Source organism: Dasypus novemcinctus, chromosome 13 (genome assembly GCF_030445035.2).
Source record: "Dasypus novemcinctus isolate mDasNov1 chromosome 13, mDasNov1.1.hap2, whole genome shotgun sequence".
Classification (NCBI taxonomy): domain Eukaryota; kingdom Metazoa; phylum Chordata; class Mammalia; order Cingulata; family Dasypodidae; genus Dasypus; species Dasypus novemcinctus.
The window spans coordinates 111,125,588-111,147,130 of record NC_080685.1 but is presented as its reverse complement, the minus strand read 5'-3'; the positions used below and the strand labels follow the sequence as shown (position 1 = coordinate 111,147,130).

Below are 21,543 nucleotides of genomic sequence, written 5' to 3'. Positions count from 1 at the left end.
GGATGATGTAAAGATGACCAAAATGGTCACAGCTGCTGCCAGGCTTTGAGTGCATCTTGATCCAATGTATCTTTTTTTCCACTGAGATATAATTATCTACAAAAAGCTACATGCGTTTAAAGAATACAGTTTGATAAATTTTGACATGTATATATCTCCATGAAACCATCACCATAATCAGGATAATGGAAATATCCATCATTCGCCCAAAGTTTCCTTGTGTTTCTTTGTAGTCCCTCCCTTTCTGTCCTCTCCACTCACCCTCAAGGAACTACAGGTCCATTTTCTGTTGATAGGTATTTGACTCATCTCCAGTGTTCGGCTGTTCCATATTAAGCTGCTTTGAACATTGGGATATAAGTTTTTGTATGGACATATGCTTTCATTTCTCTTGGGAAAATACTTAGGAATGGAATGGCTGGGTCATATGGCAGGTGTGTGTTTAACTTTTTAAGAAACTTAAGAAGCTGCTATAAACTTCCACAGTAGTCATATTATTTTACATTTCCACTGGAGAGTTCCAGGTCCTCTACATCCTTGCCAACATTTGTTATTTTTAATTTTAGTCATTTTAATAGGTGGGTAGTGCTATGTCAATGTGGTTTTAATTTATTTATTTATTTAAAGATTTATTTTATTTATTTATCTTCCCTCCCCTCCTGGTTGTCTGCTCTCTGTCCACTCACTGTGTGTTCTTCTGTGTCTGCTTGCACTCCCGGTGGCACCAGGAAACTGTGTCTCTTTTTTATTATGTCATCTTGCTGCATCAGCTCTCTGTGTGTGCAGCGCCACTCCTGGGCGGACTGTGCTTTTTTTCACGGGGGGTGGCTCTCCTTGCAGGGCGCACTCCACACAGGGGCATCCCTGTGTGGCACAGCACTCCTTGCACGTGGCAGTTCTGCACGTGGGCCAGCTCCACACGGGTCAGGAGGCCCTGGGTATTGAACCCTGGACCCTCCCATATGGTAGGCCACGTCCGCTTCCCTCTTTTTCTTTTTATTAACATTTCTCATTTGTACATCCTTAAATTTTTTTAGAAGATTTATTTTATTTATTCTCCACCCCTCACCCCATTGTTTCATTCTGTGGCAGAATTAAAAAAAAAAAGTGGGAAGCGGATGTGGCTTAAGTGTGAGCACTGCCGCCTCTCCTGTGGGAGGACCTGGGTTTGATCCCTGGGGCCTCCTGGAGAAGAGAAAAGGAGAAGAGAAAGCGTGGCCGCCGGGCAAGCCAGTGCCCACGTGAGCCCCCGCGTGGTGAGCCAGTGCTGCCCTCACGCGAGTCATGCAGCAAGACGTTGACGCATGGGGTGGTGGGGGTGGGAAGCAGTCAAGGTGAAGTGCCGCAGAATCCAGGAGCTGAGGGGGTGCGATTGACAGGACACCTCTTTCCTAATCAGAGGTCTCCAGGCTTGAGACCGGGGAATCCTGGAGGAGAGAAAATGAGAAGAGAAGACAACACAGACAGCAAAAACAGCAGGCAGAAGGAGGGGAAGGGGGGAAATAAATAAATACAAATCTTTTTTTTTTTTTTAAGATTTATTTATTTAATTTCCCCCCTTTCCCGGTTGTCTGTTCTCTGTGTCTATTTGCTGCGTCTTGTTTCTTTGTCGGCTTCTGTTGTCGTCAGCGGCATGGGAAGTGTGGGCGGAGCCATTCCTGGGCAGGCTGCACTTTCTTTCGCGCTGGGCGGCTCTCCTTACGGGGCGCACTCCTTGTGTGTAGGGCTCCCCTCCACGGGGGACACCCCTGCGTGGCGCGGCACTCCTTGCGCACATCAGCACTGCGCATGGGCCAGCTGCACACGGGTCAAGGAGGCCCGGGGTTTTGAACCGTGGACCTCCCATGTGGTAGACGGACACCCTAACCACTGGGCCAAGTCCATTTCCCAAATACAAATCTTAAAAAAAAAAAAATTTACAAGTAGCTAGAGTGGAACAGAAAATTACAGAGTGGAAAACAGAAATGAATCAAAACAGCGCTGGAAGTTCAGCAGTATTGCATGAGGCTAGGAAATCAGTTATCTTTGAAAGCCCTAGCAAACGATCACTTCTGTTTATAAACCACCTGTTTATCTTAGGACCACACTCTGAATGAATCCTTTTGTGCCCCCGCGTACTGAAGAATTCTACCTTCAGCCTTTAAGCACTCTGCATTTCTTCGCCAGGCTTGCTCCAGTCAGTCTGGGTGCGGGTAGCTGGGAGCTGCCGGTGAGCCCTGCCTGTGCTGGCATTGCTGTCAGCTCCTTGGCAGTTGCTTCATCCGAAGCGGATGTCGAGTCCTGTGCCTTCATGGCGAACGTCGGAGTGTTGCCGTCTTCACCGCGGCAAGCCTGCGTCGTAAGCGCTCCAGCCACCTGGGCTGCCGGTGGTGCGAGGAGAACATCCACGCTCCTCTCCAGCGACCACGCCAGTGTCTGCGCTGAGACGGGGGCTCTCAGTACCTGAGTGATAGCCTGTGACCCTTCTGTGGTTTAGTATAAACAGGACAGAAGCCATTGGAATAGTGATTTCCCCGTAGGCCCTCAAGCACTGTCGCAGGATTCTCTCCACGACTTCAGACAGACCTCCGGCTACTTGGTCTGACTGGGGTCACTTGCTTTTTTCCATAAGTGATCCAACTTAAAGGAAATTTTGTTTTTTGGATCTGAAAATCTGTTATTACCCAGGTTACCATGTTCTGTAAGTAAGACCTGATTGTTTTCACAGGTGTGAACTGACCCATGCTATATTGGGCAGATGCATGTGCTGCCCCTGCCCTGAGAAGGTCGGCATTGTTAAGTCGTAGCGCGACATCACTGAACACTTCATTCAGTTCCCCCGCGGTGCACGAGGGATGGATTTAGCAGCTGTACATACCTTCTTTTCCTCTGGCACCCCATCCTCCAAGTCAGCTCTCTGAGGCTCCCCTAATATGTTCAACATGACCAGACACTACTCTCCAATATAAATCAACTTCAGGACAAGATATTCTGAGTTGTTCTGGTCATATCTCTGATTGTCAAAACTATTTAATTTTACGTTTACAATTTAAAGTAAAAGATTCTTGGTCTGTATATTCTGTTTTACATCCTAATAAATTTCTTCGTTACCTGTGGAATGAGATAAGTATTAAGATAAAAAAATTAATGGTGTGTTTAATATTGTGAAAGAGAGGTGGAGAAATAATTCTGCCATTGTTTGTTCAGATGAAATTTTAAACTTTTTTCTTTTTTGAGGGGCTGGAGATTGTACCCTGGGACCTGTTTGGGAAGCTAGTACTCAACCACTAAGCCACCTGGGCTCCCCGGATTTGTTTTTTTCATTTGTTTTGCATGTGTTCTTTTGTGCTTGTTTTAGGAGGCACTGGGAACTGAACCCAGGACCGCCATGTGGCAGCAGGTGCTCAACCGCTTGAGCCACCTCCACTCCCATAAGTAGACCTTGGAAGGAAGCATCCCGGTGGTCGCTTTATCAGCTGGAGTATGTTTGTTTGTTTTCTATCTGTAGGTTAATAGTCCCCGGATGGATCTGACACTTGCTGAACTTCAGGAGATGGCGTCTCGCCAGCAGCAGCAGATCGAAGCCCAGCAGCAAATGCTGGCCACTAAGGTGACGTCCCGTTTTGAAAGACCTAGTGGGCCGCTCTTGGTAATGTCCATGCACAGTGCTGTGTCTTCTGCCTTCGTCATAGCCAGTTACCACAGACATGCGCTGGTATCATCTTCCCAGAGTCGCCAGCTGCATGTGCTTTCTTCCCCTCGTTACAGCCTTTTGGAGAAACTTCAGCGTGAAAAGTAAAATCCTTAAATCATCCCAGTTACTCAAGCTCTCCCTGGCCCCTGATTCTGGTCCACATTAACCATGCTACCATGGTATCAATAAAACAGGAAAGACGCAAAGAAACTCAGTTCTGCTACTATAATTACCCTGGGTTAATAACTTTGTCCTGACTGATTACTATAGCAAGAGCAGCTTTTAAGTTTGCTAATGCTAATGCTGTCCCCTTCTCCTGCTTGGCACCAGTAATGTCTGCTTGCTTATTTTATTTAATTCTAATTTTAATTTTATTTTTTTAGGAGGTACCAAGGATTTGAACCAGGGCCTCACACATGGGAAGCAGACGCTCAAACCACTGAGCCACACCTGCTTGCCTACTTGCTTTTATTTGGGAACATTTCCACCCACAAACAAATGCTAGTCCTGGCCTTGAACAAGAGAAATATAAGAAGCCTCTCTATTACTATCAAAACCATTCTCACTGCTGACTCCTGCCAGTCTTAGGCCTCTAATTTTTTTTCTGTACGGGGCCACCTAGTAAATATTATGGGCTTTGAAAACTGTGCTGTATCTGTTGTAACTATTCAACTCTGCTGCTTTAGTGCAAATACCAGGCCACGCTGTGCTGACTACTAACATGTAATACCAAGATACTACGCCTACGACATAAATGAATGGGCATAGTTGGGTTTCGGAGAAACTTCTCTTTCTAAACAGGTAGCGGCCTGGATTTGGCCTCTGGCTGTGGTTTGCTGACCTGTGGTCTAGGTACTAAGTATCCGTGTCTGACGGGTCTTTCAGGGGTTACACGTTCACTGAGGCTGGGGTAGACATAGCACGTTTCCCAGAAGAGCTGTGAAGTGGCCAGGAATTCTCAGGGCAGTTTTTAACATGCACTGTGGCCTTCCATATAGCACTTCCTGGGGATTCTGTGCAGCCATTCCTATCTGTGTTGCCAGGTACCAGCTTTTTCAAAATCATTTATACCATTGCTTTACATAATTTAGTATGTGTGTGAATCACCTCGGGAATTAGTTAGAAATGTACATTCTGATTCTGTGGAGTGGTTTGGGATCTGAGATTGTGCTTTTCTAACAATCTCCCAGGTGATGCCCATGCATTGAGTAGCAAAGGACGTGCATTGGAATAAAAACATTTTTGCAGAGTAAATCTCTAGCCTTGGGGTCCTTATTTTGAAGTTATTTCTCTGTTGTTTATATGTTTGAGGCATAATAATCTGAGAAAAAGTTTACCTTTGATTATAAATCAAGTGGCTGTCTTGCTCAGTTTTAGTTAGATTTTTAAAAATGTAACAGGAATAAAATTTTTAATTGCACTTTTTAAAAGGTGTTAAAGTGTTTAGCTATTTTTCAGTTATCATTTATTGAGTGTATACCATGTAAGGTACTTCTGTTCAAGGAACTTTATATTTCACATTTCATTTAATTCTCTCTACAGCTCCAAGAGGTGGTTAGGATTTACCATCCCCATTTTATAGATGAGGAAACATATATCCATACTTGGTGAGGTTGTGTAACTTGTCCAAAGTCTCATAGCTAGTAAGTAGCAGAGGTTGGGTTTGAGTCCAAATTTTGTTCAAAGCTTGAGCATCTGAAACCTTTCTTATACTGCCCTCTTACACGAGCTCTTTCTTAAAACTGTAGCAGCAGCACATGGAAGCTAGTGCAAGGATCACTGCTTGCTGCACAAGAACCGTTTGGGTTAAAATTACTGACACCTTGGCTCTTACCTAAGAGACTGATTTCTTAAGTTTGGAGTATGTTTTTAGTAAAATTCTGATGGCAGTGTGTCAGAAAGATGGTTGAGACCAGCATTGTCTTCTGGTGCACCTCGATCTTGACGTCTAAGGGCCCCTTTAGGCTAGTTCGGCTTAGTGGTGTGCCTGTTTAGAGTGGTGTCTCTGTTGATGGCTTTTCTCTTAGGAGCAGCGCTTAAAGTTTCTGCAGCAACAAGATCAGCGTCAGCAGCAGCAAGCTACGGAGCAGGAGAAACTGAAGAGGCTGCAAGACACAGCTGAGACTCAGGAAGCGAAGCTGAAGAGAGTGAGAGCACTGAAAGGCCACGTGGAACAGAAGAGGCTGAGCAATGGGAAACTGGGTGCGTGCGTTTACTCCAGTGCCGACGGTGGCCTGCTACAGGGTCCTGGCACGGGAAAACACGTCGGTGTAGGAAGTTTATGTAAATTTGTAATAAGAAGATGAGACTTTGTCTATAACTTTATAAGAATTTTTTTTAAAAGTATAATTCAGGTTTTTTGGGTTTTGTTTTTTTTAGGAGGTACCAGGAATTGAACCTAGGACCTTGTATGTAAGAAGCAGGTGCTCAACCACTGGGGTACATCTGCTCCCAATAATTCAGTTTTGATTCTGCTGCTTTCTGTGAACTGGATTCAGATCTTGAATGTTTTGGAAAAAGTTTCTAAGTTATCTTTGGAAAATGTGATTTTTTTTTTCCTGACCATTTTTTGAGAGTTGGAGCAAGGCAGGGATTTTTATTCATATACTAGTTCCATCTATTACAATACCATTATAACTAAAATTTTAGTGATTTAATAGCTCCATCTACCACTATAACATTGAGATAAAATTTTAAGGAAATTTCATTGTTTCTAAGGTTTAGAGTTTAATAATTTTCATGATACAAATTCTGCTAATGAGACAGTGGCATAGACCTTTAGAGATGCCTTGTAGTGATTTCATTTGCTCCTAGAGAAATAGGTCGGTTAGGACATTTCACTTTTGTTACTGTTCTCTCTCTCTTATTCTAGTGGAGGAAATTGAACACATGAATAGTTTGTTCCAGCAAAAACAGAAAGAGCTCGTTCTGGCTGTGTCAAAAGTAGAGGAGCTTACAAGGCAGCTGGAGATGCTCAAGAACGGCAGGATAGAGGGCCACCATGACGGCCAGTCTGCGGTGGCCGAGCTGGATCGCCTCTACAGGGAACTGCAGGTGACACTCAGCCGCTTACCTGCAACCGTGCCACCTCCTCTTCAGGGACGGGCTTGTTCGTATCCGTGGCAGGAAGTACCGGGTTTTGGGTGTTTTTCCTTAAAGGGGGAGAGGAGCCTAAATGCCAGAGAGTCCAGAATAAACCTCAAACAGGAAACGGAGGCATTCCTCCTGACCGCAGCCACCGGTCCGCCACAGGTGTCACTGAATTCTAAACCAGAAGTGTGCAGGGGTGGAGGGAACCTTACGTTTTTAGAAATTATGTAATAGATATCCATGGGATTCTCTGAGAACGTTTTCTTCCTACCACTTGGCTGCCTTTTTCTTCTTTTTTTTTTCATTTTATTTAGTTAAGAAACAAGTTGAATCAAGAGCAGAATGCCAAGCTGCAACAACAGAGGGAGTGTTTGAAGAAGCGCAATTCAGAAGTGGCAGTCATGGATAAGCGTGTGAATGAGCTGAGGGACAGGCTGTGGAAGAAGAAGGCAGCGCTGCAGCAGAAGGAAGGTCTGCCAGTAAGTGCGCCTGTGCGCCACAGGCGGGAGGCGCGGGGAGGGCGGCCAGCCCAGCGAGGCCGGCCGGGGAGCAGCCTCTGCAGAAGAGGACAGGCTCCTGGACCCGCCCCAAGAGATCCACTTGGCTTTACTCTCTGTATAGTGCTCCTGTTCTTTCCAGCATTGCAGCCAAGACTGGGCAAGAGTGTTTGTGTTTGGGGACATTTCTGGTAGACGCTTTTGTTAGATCCTGAAAGTGCTCATTTAAAAAATTTTTCTGAGTTCGATTATCCAGGGTGGCTTGTACTTTTGAAGAACTCGTGCTGCTTTCTCAGGTTTCGTCTGACGGAAATGTTCCGCAGCAAGCTGTGACAGCACCGAGTCGAGTGGCTGCAGTTGGCCCTTATATCCAGTCCTCTACTATGCCACGGATTCCCTCCAGGCCTGAGCTTCTGGTGAAACCAGCCCAGCTGGACGGTGCCTTGACGATGCAAGTTCCAGAGGGGCCCATGAAAACGCAGACCCTGCCCAATATGAGAACCGGGGCTGCTTCACAGGCTAAAGGTGAAAACGAGTAATTTCCCAGGCCTTTCGTAACTTAGTTTCTTTACATTCCCACTGTTATTTTTCCTGTTTGATTTTTTTTTTCTTTTCTTTCTTTGGTCTTCATATTTCTTTTTCCTATTTAAAATTTTAAGGGAACAGGTATAGCTTACTGGTTGAGCACCTGCTTCTTATGTATGAGGTCCCGGGTTCAGTTTCCAGTACCTCCTTAAAAAAAGAGAAGAAAATTAAGAATCCCCTTTTATCCTTTGCTAGTGCAATATGTTTTAAAATCCTAAATGATAAATTATATTCAAGAAATGAAGTAAAATTTGATACTTTAAGAAGTCGGAAAATTGTTTTGAAAAGTTCTTTCTTGTTAATAGGAAACTGCTCTGATGTTAACTTGAGAGCTTTTCCTTTTGGGTAAAAACACATATATAAGTGTTAGTGGCGTCATCTTTACAGAGTGTGAGGTTGTGAATCTATTATATGAATGGTGTTAAATATTCATATGTACTTATGCATGAGAATTTGCCTGCTGATAATTCTTAGAATAAAGATAAAAACGTTTGCGCTTTGTATAGTCCTCAGATAAGTGGGGAGCTGTATTGTAAGAGAAAGGAAGGGAGAGGTTTGGGAAAAGCAGGGTGAAACCATCTTTTAGTGGCCTGATCATTCAGATCCCTGGAAGAAGAGAGTAATAGTATTGTTGTTTTTCCTAACCACTGACATGTGCAAAAAATAACTAATTTTAAAATTATTCATGATTTCGACATAATTACTACTTTGAAGAAAGTGTCACGTAGTCTGAATTTTGTTTGTTTCATTTATATAAAGAAAAGTAAAAGCCATAGCTTTGAAATTTAACTTCCAGCATAGAAACTAACCTAGACACACCGGTTTGTGGAAGACGTGGTAGAAGTCATGGCTTGAAAGGCCGCGTTTTTTTTGCCTTTGGTTGTGTACGCAGAGCTTACGGTGGTGTTGCTGGAAGATGTCGGTACCTCAGTGTGAGCCAACTGAGCATGCCTGGGTGTGCGCGTTGGAAGATGTTTTCTGTGTATGCCGGTGGTGTTTGCTTACACAGGGAAGAGTAATGTGCGCTGGTTGGTTCAAGCAGACTTTCTATTTGCTATGTCTCATCTTCAGTTGCACCAGTAAGGGTGGAAAATCTTCAGTTAGAATTAGGAAATCGAATAGTTCTTTCTAAATCATTTTCCCAGGATGATGTTGTGAATCTGAATTGAAATCTGTTTTTAGAGATTAAAATTCTTAGCAGGAAATCGAAAAAGTAGGTTCTTTCTAACTGCTTTTCTGCATTCTAGGCTCTAAAATCCATCCGGTGGGCCCTGATTGGAGTCATTCAAATGCAGATCTTTTCCCCAGCCACGCCTCCGGGCCGCTGCTTAAAAGTGCTGGGAACGCCCTGGAACCAGGTGGGGTTTGTCTCTGCGGCTCCTGAGCTTGGTATTGGGTCCTCTGAGAGGTGCTGTGTGTGCCTTCTTGGGTAGTTTATTTTCTAGTATGTGAAAATTAGGGGTAATGTTTAATAGTGTTCAGTTTATTTCTACAATACCTTCATTTAGCTGTGGAACTAAGGTACTATTGTAGAACTTGGGTTTTTAAATTTTCATTTATTTTATTTTTTTATTGTCTTTTTTTTAAAAGATAAATAGATCACAAAAATGTTACATTAAAAAATATAAGAGCGGGAAGTGGATTTGGCTCAACTGATAGAACATCCGCCTACCATATAAACCTGGGCCTCCTTGACCCGTGTGGAGCTGGCCCACGTGCAGTGTTGATGCGCGCAAGGAGTGCCCTGCCACGCAGGGGTGTCCCCGCGTAGGGGAGCCCCACGTGCAAGGAGTGCGCCCTGTAAGGAGAGCCGCCCAGCGTGAAAGAAAGTGCAGCCTGCCCAGGAGTGGCGCTGCACACACGGAGAGCTGATGCAGCAAAATGACACAACAAAAAGAAACACAGATTCCTGGTGCCATTGATAAGGATAGAAGCAGTTACAGAAGAACATACAGCAAATGGACACAGAGAGCAGACAACTGGGGGGTGGTGGGGAAGGGGAGAGAAATAAATAAAAAATAAATCTTTAAAAAAATAAAAAAACATAAGAGGGGAAGTGGCTGTGGCTCAATCAGCTGGGCTCCTGTCTACCATATGGGAAGCCCTGGGTTTGCGTCCCAGGCCTCCTTGTGAAGGTGAGCTGGCCCACGTGCCATGGGAAGCTGACGGCCCATGTGCCACGGAGAGATGGCGCAGCAAGATGACGCAACAAGGGGAGACAAGCAGGTGCAGAAAAAATGCACAGCAAATGGACACAGAGAAGAGACAGCACAAAGAAAGGAACAAGCCACAAGGGGGGAGTAAATAAGTAAATTAATTAAAATCTTAAAAAAAAACATAAGAGGTTCCCATATACCCCATTCCCCCCCACACACATTTGGGTTATTTTATCAACTTAATTTAAAAATATGAAGGCCTTTGGTGGATATAGGATTTCAGACAGGTTTAGGAGAGAGAACTTACAAGTGAGTAAGAAATGGCAGAGTTTGTCAACCTGCTTTTCCTCTGTCGGCTTCAGCTGATGACGCGGAGGTGCTGCCGAGGGAGAAGGAGAAGAAGGTGCGCCCCTTTTCCATGCTGGACGCAGGGGACCAGTCCGCCCCGCCCTCGTTTGGTCCTTTGAGGAAGAACCAGAGCAGCGAGGACATCTTACGAGATGCTCAGGTACTGCGCAGCTGGTTTTAAAACGGAACAGTTACTTTCATTTCTGCTTCACAACAACCTGGAGAACAGGTGATATCCTTGTTTCTGGGCCATATTTCGTGTTATTCTCTGAAATATACTAAGTTCATTGAAGAACATCATAGTTGAGCTGTTGAAAAATCTTGTGTCTTCAAAATTTGGAGTCGAGGTTATGTCGAACGATTTGATGGGGAATCTTTATACTCTTAACCTTTGACAGCCAGGCTATGAGCGAATGCTTGAAGCTAATCTTCATTTATTGCTGGCAGCTGTGAATCTTAAAGATGGCAATGAACAGTTTTCAAGTAAGCACATGGAGTTGCCTAAGTTGGCACAGAGGGAAGACTTAGGGGAGGGGAATTGTGTTGTTTTACTGAAGTCCATTATTAAAAGTGATTAAATCCGGAGATTTAAAACTTTCTAAGGATTTAAAGTGTTTGCGCTAATACTTTTATAGCCCGTACTTACATTTGTGAAATTAGGTTATCTGGAACATCCTGTGTACCTGGTTATGCAGTATCTTAACTGGCTTTTTGTATTTACGTTAAAGGCTGCAAATAAAAACGTGACTAAAGTACCACCTCCTGTTCCTTCAAAACCAAAGCAGATTAATTTGCCTTATTTTGGACAAAGTAGTCAGTCCTCATCAGACGTGAAGCCAGATGGAAACCCTCCGCAGTTGTCAACAGCTGCTCCATCCGTGGGAAATAAGGTGAAAACAGCAGGGCAGCAGCCGAGGGTCCTGTCGTCTCCCGGCGTGCCTTCAGCTGGCCAAGACCCGACCCTCCCTCCAGGCACCAAGCAAGAAAGTCCACCTGCTGCCGCCATCCGGCCCTTCACGCCCCAGCCTTCCAAGGACTCCCTGCTCCCACCCTTCCGAAAGCCGCAGACGGTGGCCGCAAGCTCCATCTATTCCATGTACACGCAGCACCAGGCTCCCGGGAAGAGCTTCCAGCAGGCGGTGCAGAGTGCGCTGACCAAGGCCCATGCCCGAGGGCCCCACTTCCCAAGCGGTAAGCTTCTGTCCTCCTTCCACGCGCGCAGGCCATGGGTTAAAGGCCTGCCCAGCCACCGTCTGCCTATAAATGGCAAAACGACGAGACTGATGCTTCTGTTCCAAGAGTTTTCTTTAACTGTGGCTCTGTCTTAATCGGGCATGTACAAGAGTTCCTGCTGAATGTCAGCTACTGCACTAGGTGCTAAAGATGTAGACGAATAAAATGTGGCTCCAGTGATGGCACCACTGGTGAGTGGGAAACAAACGCTGTCCACACTGCAGGCTGGACCAGGTGTTGATGGAGCAGAGAGGATTGGACAACTTTTATATAGGCTTTTAAAAATGACGCTTTCTATTGTATTAGAGGATTGGACAACTTTTATATAGGCTTTTAAAAATGACGCTTTCTATTATATTAGAGGATTGGACAACTTTTATATAGGCTTTTAAAAATGACGCTTTCTATTATATTAGAGGATTGGACAACTTTTATATAGGCTTTTAAAAATGACGCTTTCTATTGTATTAGAGGATTGGACAACTTTTATATAGGCTTTTAAAAGTGACGCTTTCTATTGTATTTTCAGTTGTTCTAACGAAGACATAGCCATTCATTAAATGTAAAAACTATAAAAGTTGGTTTCTGTTAAATATACAAAATCTCATAATTTGAGAATACTAAGAGTTATTAGCTTGGCTATAGGACAAGAATAAAATCTACCATTTTAATTGAATGAAAATGTCTTTCTAATCATCAAATAAGCATGTAATTGTGGCCTAAAATGTCATAAAGGAAATTAAACAGCAAAGACTCAGTTCATATGCTGTTCCCTGTCTTTCTTTCCCTCCCTCCCTTTCATGGGTCTTGTGGTGGAAACTGCTAATAACTAATTTGGGAATTAGACAATTTTGATATAATAAGAGTATTAAGGGGAACACCTTTGGTAAATTTAAGTGGGCCTCAATAATCTTATGGGCCAAATATGATTTCTTACATTGATTGACTTTTGAAAAGTGAAAGCTTGGATATTGCGTGTTTAATTTCAATCTGGACGTGGGAGCATTACCAGTTTCCTGTATAAGTTATTTTCCTTATTTTGACATCTGAAATCCAGGTGTATTTTACAGTTTGTGATTTCTTGTAATTACGACTGACAGTGTCTTCTTTCTTGCTGGCACATGTTCGTAAAGTAGTGGTGCATGCTACGATCAGTACGGGTTTGGATTCTGCAATGAGCTTGTCGCGCAACAGTGGAAGCCTTGTTTTGTTATCTTTTAAATTATTATTTTAAAAAATTGATTGTATTGAAGGGCATTCTGTAGTAATTGCAAAATCAAAGGAAGCTCTAGCTCTTGTTAGCTGTATGTGTTACTTGCAGTTTGGTTTAATCAGTACTAATCAGGGCTGCTTTTCTCTCTGATTAGTGTACGGCAAGCCTGTGATTGCTGCCCAGAATCCACAGCAGCTCCCAGAGAACATTTACTGCAGTGGCCAGGGCAAGCCTGGCAGCCCGGAGCCTGAAGCGGAGCCTGTCTCTGCAGCTCAGGAGAACCATGAAAACGAGAGGATCCCGCGTCCACTCAGCCCAACCAAGTTGCTGCCTTTCTTATCTAACCCTTACCGAAACCAGAGTGACGCTGACCTAGAGGCCCTACGGAGAAAGCTGTCCAATGCGCCAAGGCCGCTGAAAAAACGCAGCTCTATTACAGAGCCTGAGGGTCCTAACGGGCCAAACCTTCAGAAACTCCTGTATCAGAGAACCACCATCGCTGCCATGGAGACCATCTCCATCCCCTCGTACCCGCCAAAGCCCCCACCGGCGACAGTCAGCCCGGAAAGCCCAACAGAAATCCACAACCCTTACCTGCCTGTGGAACCAGAGGAGGCGGAGGTCCCCCTGGCGCCTGAGCCAGTGTCCCCAGAGAAAGTGGGGAGCGCTGGTGCAGAGAAAAGTGACATGCCAGCGCCTCCGCTGGGCCTCGAGTACGTGCCTGAAGAAGCCCCCGCGAGCAGCCCGAGCCTGCAGAATATCGTGGAAGAGCCGAGCCCGGAGGCTCCCTCGCTGCTCGAAGTGTACCTGGAGGAGTATCCCCCATACCCGCCCCCGCCATACCCGTCCGGAGAGCCCGAGGGGCCAGGGGAGGACTCCGTGAGCATGTGCCCACCTGAAATCACCGGGCAGTTTTCTCTGCCTCCTGTAAGTCACGTGGGCTCTCTTGGTCATTTCAGGCGTCTTTTACCTTGCCACATAATCTAGGTGGTGATTGTCAGAAATCAGTGAAACACCAACAAGGAATTCGACCATTTGTAAAAGGCGGTTTTGTTCAAATTGTGTTCTGTAGCTGGCGTTTTTATTTTTAAATTCCTTTGGTACATAGTGGATCTTTTAAACCTTACCACAATTTAGTATATCGAGTATAAGGAACACTTTTTGTTCTTTTAGGAAGAACCCATTGTTTTGTGTAGGAAACAGAATTTTGTTGTATGCTTATGAATGCACATTTTCTGTTTCTTCTCTAACTAGTGCCACATATTAGGGAAGCAACACTAGGCTGGGAATGAAGAGGCCTGGATTTGAAACTTCTGTCACTAGCGTAGCTCTGAAATCAGGCAGATGGCAGCATTTCTCTTATCAGTGATACTGCTCTTTTCACACTTTTCTTTTTCTAGCAATGAAATTTATTTTTAATGAACTGTTAGATGGAACCTCATAAACAGTGATAAAATTGGAAGTGTTCTGGATGAATTGGGGGCGGGGATAGGTAACTGGGGCAGAGGTTGGAGTGGGTACCTATTTAGCCTCTGCCTCACCTTCAGTATAGTGTGAAAATCTCTGGATAACTCAGTGAGCCCAGCGGTTCCTTTGTGTCCCAACATTAGTATTCTAAAACTTCTGTGCTCGACTTGGGCATGCCTTCCACACTCCTACCAAATACTAAGCTTTTCTTCTGAAGTTTAGCATGTCACCCTAAATAGGTGAGAGAAAAAATCTTAGAGTGTCTTTGAATAAAAATCCTTTTTCAGAGTCTAATTTAAGTCATTTTGTTTTAGTAATATACAAAGAGGAAGGATGCTGAATTGTGACATTTTAAACCTAGTCAAAAGCAAAACTGCATGTAATTTACATGCTTGATCCTTTATATTTTTTAGATGTGATTGTATTCAAAGGTAATGATTGCTCAAAGTTGCTTCAACTTTGTGATTATAGTAAGCAATAAATACGCAATAAATGTTAGCTCTTCTTAGTTGTGCCCTGGATCAATTTGGAGTGTGGGATTTGCTATGCTGTATCAAATAGGTCATTTAAATTTAGCCAATCTGGGCTAATTTTGATTCTTGACAGAAAATCAGCACATCAGGTTATGTGCTTAGTTTATACTGTATTGTAAAGAACAGAAGCCCTGATTAGTATTAAACGTGATTTCACCAGGTTTTACAAAGTTAACGTTCCTCTCACTTCATTACACGTGTTATTCACCTTGTGAAAATTCATTGTGCTGTATGTTACGCTCATGACCTCTTCTGAATGCTATACTTCAGCAGAATGTTTTTAGAGTTCCTTTCGCCAGCGTAGCTGGACGTTGCTCCTCTCCTGCTTACACCACGATTCTTTGTTCTCTGTGTATCTACTCTGCAGGGCAAAAGGACAAACCTGCGCAAAACGGGTTCCGAGCGGATTGCTCATGGGATGAGGGTGAAATTCAACCCCCTCGCTTTACTTCTAGATTCATCCTTGGAGGGAGAATTTGACCTTGTACAGAGAATTATTTATGAGGTATGAATATAATTAGTGAATTTCTTAAATAGAACTTTGCATTTTGTTTTAAATCTCTAATCTGAAAACTATGCTAGAGAAATTTCGATTTTTTATTGTTTTCTTTTGGGGGAGGTGAGGTGGTGAAGGGGAACTCTTGAGCATGTTCAGAATAGGCTGTGTTATTTTAAAGATGTGACTATAAAATTTCTGACAATGCAGAAGTTAAATTTTCATTTAGGCTACTCTAGAGTACTTTTCTTTCTTAGGGAAATCATTGCCCCCATTTAAAAATTGCTCATGTGGATGTGTACTATACAGTATTAAATTACAGATGTAATTTAATCCTTACAGAAGCCTGCAGTTTAAAATATTTTCAGTTGACCTGTTTTCACATTCCTCGTCCAATGTAACTTCTACTTGGAAACTAATTTGTGGTGGGAAGTTGGAAGGATAAACAAAACGACTATAAAAATATAGTTCCTGGTATTTCTTCAATTTTTAAAAAAACTTTTTATAGTGAGCCACCTACTTAATGTGGTTATTCCGTCTGTCTTATTTCTAGAGTTTTTCTCAGGATTGTTTTCCTGGCTCTTGTAGGTTTCAATTATGCTTTTTAAAAAAAGCGCGCAAGGCCCTTCCTGCTGCCTTGAGCCTAAGGAGCCGGTTGATAGTGACAGACGAGGCGGCAGGGCATTTTGAGCAGGTCTTGCTTTCTCACTGGTCTCCCAGGTCGATGACCCAAGCCTGCCCAATGACGAGGGCATCACGGCGCTGCACAACGCCGTGTGCGCAGGGCACACGGAGATCGTCAAGTTCCTGGTGCAGTTTGGGGTCAATGTCAACGCCGCCGACAGCGACGGATGGTAAGGGGTCCTCTCCACTCCCGCCAGGCTTCAGTCGTGGTGTTGCAGGGCTGTGGGCGCCGCCGAAAGGCCGGGAGGCGCCCGCGTGTCTCAGGCTGCTCCAACCCAGCTGCAGAAACAGCCTGCACATGTCTGAGGAGTCGCTGTGTTACCACGTAGCGCAAGTAGGCGGAGTAAATAATAAAAACGGAAAAGCCAGGCCATGGCACGGTGTTTTAGTTAAGATGCTTAAACAAGTTGGTAAGTGCTGATTTAGGTGTTTAGCTTCCTTGGCTACTTAAGGAAATACCGTGCCATAGGATGGTTTAAACAAATGGGGATTTATTTGCCCATGGTTTTGGGGTTAGGAAAATCACAGCGTCGTTGAGATGATGTTCTGCCCAAAGAACGGTGCTCCGGGGCTCGCCGCTGGCCTTCCTCGGCCCTTAGCTGGAGTGGCCCTCCGGCCCCCGGACCCCCGGCCATGTGCTCAGCTTCCGGCCACTCCCTCGGGCTCTCTGTGTCTGAATTTCCTTCTCTTGTGAGGGACTCCAGGAACAGGACCGAGACCCACCGTGGACGAGGGGGGCCGCACTGCCACTGCAGGGCCTCGTCAAAAGGCCTCCTCCCCCTGGACCCACACACCTCCCAAAACTTCTCAGGTTCTTTAGCACATGAGTGTCTGCTGTGTGTCTCCAAGAGGAGATTCTCATTTGCAGCATGTCCCAATGTATTTGACCATGGAATCCGGTTTTCATGGAGCATCTTTTGGAACTGCCGTTGTGCATGAAACGGAGTATTGTAAAGATGAGTATTGTTCGCTAGATAATGCCAGTCTTAGTCTACATTAAATGATAATGATAATAGTCCCAGTAAGTTAGCATCAGCCCAAATAAAGGTAAGTGTGGGTGGTAAATTCTATATTTAGCTTTACTTTTTGAAAAAACTTTATTTCAACTTCAAAAAATAAAGTAACAGACAAAGGGCAGCTTAACTAATTATGGAAGTGTTAGTTTAAAAAATCCGGTCCAGGGAAACGGACTTGGCCCAGTGGTTGGGGCGTCCGTCTACTACATGGGAGGTCCGCGGTTCAAACCCCGGGCCTCCTTGACCCGTGTGGAGCTGGCCCATGCGCAGTGCTGATGCGCGCAAGGAGTGCCCTGCCATGCAGGGGTGACCCCGCGTAGGGGAGCCCCACATGCAAAGAGTGTGCCCCGTAATGAGAGCCGCCCAGCGCGAAAGAAAGTGCAGCCTGCCCAGGAATGGCACCGCCTACACAGAGAGCTGACACAACAAGATGATGCAACAACAAAAAAAGAAACGCAGATTCCCGTGCCACTGACAACAGAAGCGGACATAAAAAAGAACATGCAGCAAATGGATACAGAGAATAGACAACTGGGGCAGCGGGGGGGGGGGAAGGGGAGAGAAATAAATAAAATAAATCTTAAAAAAAAAATGCTTGATTATATTCATATCTCATAAAACTAAATCCCATATTCTTTTTTTTACCCTTAACATTGATATAATATCTTCTTTCCCTTTGCTACAAAAATATTACAATATTAGTATTAACTGTAGTCTATAAACTTATTAGTAGTATTTTCCCATGTCTCACCGTAATCTTAGCACCTTGTAATAGAAGAACATTTTTGTATTTGTATTATTAACCACAATCCTTCTCTTTCACTGAAATCAGTATATTATACAGTCCCTAGAAGAGGAGTTCTTTACTTTTTTGTTCCATGGCCTCTTGCCAGTCAGGTGCAATGAACACTACTGTAATTTATTTATTGCATACATTTGTAAGTGTAGGAAACGCTAGATTTCACTTAGAGGTCAGAGAAGATAAGTTGATATTTTTCAATTCAAGCTGAGGGGTTCTGTGGACCCCTGGTTAAGAACCCCTACCCTAGATTATCCTCTAGCAGTTTTTCAATTAACGTTAACCTCCCTAGACCACACCTTTCAACTATAATCACATTTATAGATCAGCAGTGATAGTTATACTAATTATAATGTGTTACCATCAACTCTGCATTTCCATAGTTTCAGTAAAACTTATTAAACATTGTACATACGTTCAGCTTTAGCTCCCCCTTCTCAGCCCACATCTGTCTCCCGCTAACCTGTCAGTGCTCATTTAACTCCATAAGCTCACTCATCATGTTTAGTTCATAGCAGTAGAAACCTTAAAATATTTGTCCTTTTGTTTCTGACTGCACTCAATATCCTCAAGGTTCATCCATATTGTCATATGCTTCACTTTTTTTAAAAAAAGAGAACTTTAGAAGTATAATATGCTCCCTTTGTAGAAGAATACAGAAAACTGAATTTTTTCTCTGTAAGTTTATTTTTTTTAAGTCGTAATCACACTGTATCTTCTCTATAATTTTATGGCCTGTTTTTCTCTTAACATGGAAACAATTACGATACATCACATTCTCGTATATACATATATAAATTACATATACACAAATTTAAAGTAGTCTTATATTCTATCAAGTGGCTAAATATCATTTTTTATGAACTTTTTCTTCTTGCTAGACATTTGGATTGTTCCCTCCTCCCCCCCTTTTTTGGTTGTGTATAATGCTTAGAGAAGCATTTTGATGCAGTGTTAAAAAGTTTGTCAAAATAATGTGTGCCCGCTGTGGGAAATGTACAAAATAAAAAGAGGAAAATAAGGCATCTGTATGTACAACCATAATCTAGAGGTAAACACCATTTAGTATTTTAATATATTTCCTTTAAGCTCCTTTTTAAATGCTTTTATATCAAGTGAGCTCATAATATATAATTTTGTAGCCTGTTATTTTCATTTAATATAGCATAAGCAAAACAAATTCTCAATGTGTCATAGTGTCCTTGTTTTTCTAAAGTTGGGAGTATAGGTTGATTATTATTTTTCACTATTGAAAACCATGTAGTTAAAAAATGTATAGTAAATATTCACCAAACTATTAATAATAGTATTTTGAAACAGAGGATAGGGAATTACGGCGCACCTTTATTTCATGCACTTCTGTGACTTTTGGATTTTTTATAGTGGACATGCTTACAGGAACGGTTATAGAGGAAAAAAGTAATGATGCTGTTTGAGCATCTTTGTAAATGAAACCTTTTCAGTGGTTAGACTTTTTCTCTGGATGTGTTAAAGGACTTGACAGTGTGGAATCTCTGTATAACATATTACACCCTGCTACCTGCATCTTTTTCTTGGATTCCACAGTTTTGAGGAAAGGGAAATTATATTTTGTTGCTAGATTTATTGTGAACACACAAAATGTAATAGGAGTTAAGAATAAACAGGTATAAGAACCTCTCAGGTGGCAGTTGCTAGCGTCGCTTGGAAGTGCAGTGACCTTCGCGTTGCAGTTAGAACGTGTCGGTGACATTGCGCCAGCCCACAGTGAGGTCGGACAGGAATTCGGCACCAGTCGTAGGGTTGGGAGATGTAGTCTGAATGAGCTTCGGCTGGGATGCAGTGGACTAGGGTTATCCTTGAGGTTGTGCTCTACAAGGCAGGCCTGGGCTCCAGTGTTCTTTGAAGACTTTGCTTTTTCTTTTATTAAAAAACACTCATTGGTTTTTAAGTTCCTTCCACCCTTCTTCCTTCTCTCCTTTCCCCTTCCTTTCTTTCTGTATCCCATGGAAAGGAAGAGAAGAAAAGAAGAAAGAAACTGAGTCTTGGGAAGCAGATTTGGCTCAACTGATAGGGCGTCCGCCTACTACTTAGGAGGACCAGGGTTCAAACCCCGGGCCTCCTTGACCCATGTGGAGCTGGCCCATGTGCAGTGCTGATGCGCACGAGGAATGCTGTGCCACGCAGGGGTGTCCCCACGTCGGGGAGCCCCACGCGCAAGGAGTGCGCCCCGTAAGGAGAGCCGCCCAGCGCGAAAGAAAGTGCAGCCTGCCCAGGAATGGTGCTGCCCACATGGAGAGCTGACACAGCAAGATGATGCAACCAAAAGAAACACAGATTCCCATGCCGCTGACAAGATACAAGCAGACACAAAACACACAGCGAATGGACACAGAGAACAGACAATGGGGGGGGGGGTAGGGGGAGGAAAGGGGAGAGAAATTTTTTAAAAATCTTAAAAATGAAACAGTCTTCTGTGCTCTGGGGCTTGATGAACATTCTGAAGCCCGTCTTCCACCATTACTGCTGCTTCAAGGGCATTTATCATACTGTTCATTTACAAAACATTTGAAATGCTGGCGAGGATTCTCTTCAGCGGCATTAGTAAGTTCCTGTCCCCACTTGCCTAAAACAGATTGAAATGTGTGTATCTCAAAGTCACTTTTCTAATTGGAATTTCCAAATAAAGTCACATTCGTGGTATCAGGAGTTAGGGCTTCAGCGTATCTTTTTGTGGAGCAAAATTCAACCAACTTGACTTTTTTTTTTTTTTTTGATGACCGGGACTGGGGATTGAACCTGAGGCCTTATATGTAGTAGACCCGTGCCCAGCCGCTGAGCCACACTGGCTCCATTTGTTGGCTTCTTGTTTGTTTACGAGGCCCTGGGAACCAAATCCGGGACCTCCCGTGTGGGAGGCGGGAGCGCAACTGCTCAAGCCACTTCCACTCCCAACAGCTTCAGTTTAATACCTTCAGAATTGGTGGCGATTCAAGGAATGTTAAAGGCACCTGGTTCGAGTGCAGGCCTGTAGTTTAAGGGCTGTTAGGTCCTCTGCTTCCTTATGCAGAGATTGACCTGGGCGTGCCAGAATGCAGGCCTAAGTATATTTTAGTGTATTTTGTTTTTATTGGATTATTAAAGAAATTTCATTTTATCTCACCCATTTCCTTGATCGCACTCACCAGTACTGTGTAACATTTTCCTTTGTAGCTGGTTTGATGGGTTCAATTCTGTGTTTAACTTTTGCTTTTTTAAATTATTATCGTTGTTTAAGAAGTTTTCAGAAGAAGGGACTTCCTAGGTGGTAGACTCAAGAAAGAATTTCCTTTACAGATATCTTAGCAGAGTAGGTTTCATTCAGTTAGGAAAACCTTGCTAGCCCTTGATGTGTTTTATTTGCAGGACTCCCTTACACTGTGCAGCCTCGTGTAACAATGTTCAAGTGTGCAAGTTTTTGGTGGAGTCTGGAGCGGCCGTGTTTGCCATGACCTACAGCGACATGCAGACTGCTGCGGATAAGTGCGAGGAGATGGAGGAAGGCTACACACAGTGCTCTCAGTTTCTTTATGGTATGTAGTGTTAGCATTGAGCGTGCCGAGTACTTCATCAGGTCACCTGATACCTAGGGTATAATTTAAGTATTTTGTTTTTGGAAAAAATCTTTTGTGTTGTATATAGTTCTGTGCATTGAAAATAGAGCAATTTCAGCCACAAATATAAATGCAGCTTTGTGTGCATCCTTGAGGAACAGCTATTTATAGGGACGTCTTC

General features: G+C 43.7%; 1 protein-coding gene across 7 annotated transcripts in view; it reads left to right on the top strand.

Moving 5' to 3' along the window:
- TP53BP2 (tumor protein p53 binding protein 2) overlaps window positions 1–21,543 on the top strand; it is an 87,960-nt gene that overhangs the window by 41,821 nt on the left and 24,596 nt on the right. For all 7 annotated transcript variants that reach the window (XM_058275268.2, XM_058275269.1, XM_071207765.1 and 4 more), the window contains 12 exons: window positions 3,488–3,589; window positions 5,701–5,875; window positions 6,546–6,727; window positions 7,078–7,242; window positions 7,557–7,785; window positions 9,093–9,203; window positions 10,364–10,509; window positions 11,078–11,540; window positions 12,950–13,722; window positions 15,163–15,300; window positions 16,012–16,145; window positions 21,175–21,341. In XM_058275268.2, the coding sequence (XP_058131251.1) occupies window positions 3,488–3,589; window positions 5,701–5,875; window positions 6,546–6,727; window positions 7,078–7,242; window positions 7,557–7,785; window positions 9,093–9,203; window positions 10,364–10,509; window positions 11,078–11,540; window positions 12,950–13,722; window positions 15,163–15,300; window positions 16,012–16,145; window positions 21,175–21,341 (2,785 nt within the window). The remainder of the gene's footprint in view (window positions 1–3,487; window positions 3,590–5,700; window positions 5,876–6,545; window positions 6,728–7,077; window positions 7,243–7,556; window positions 7,786–9,092; window positions 9,204–10,363; window positions 10,510–11,077; window positions 11,541–12,949; window positions 13,723–15,162; window positions 15,301–16,011; window positions 16,146–21,174; window positions 21,342–21,543) is intronic.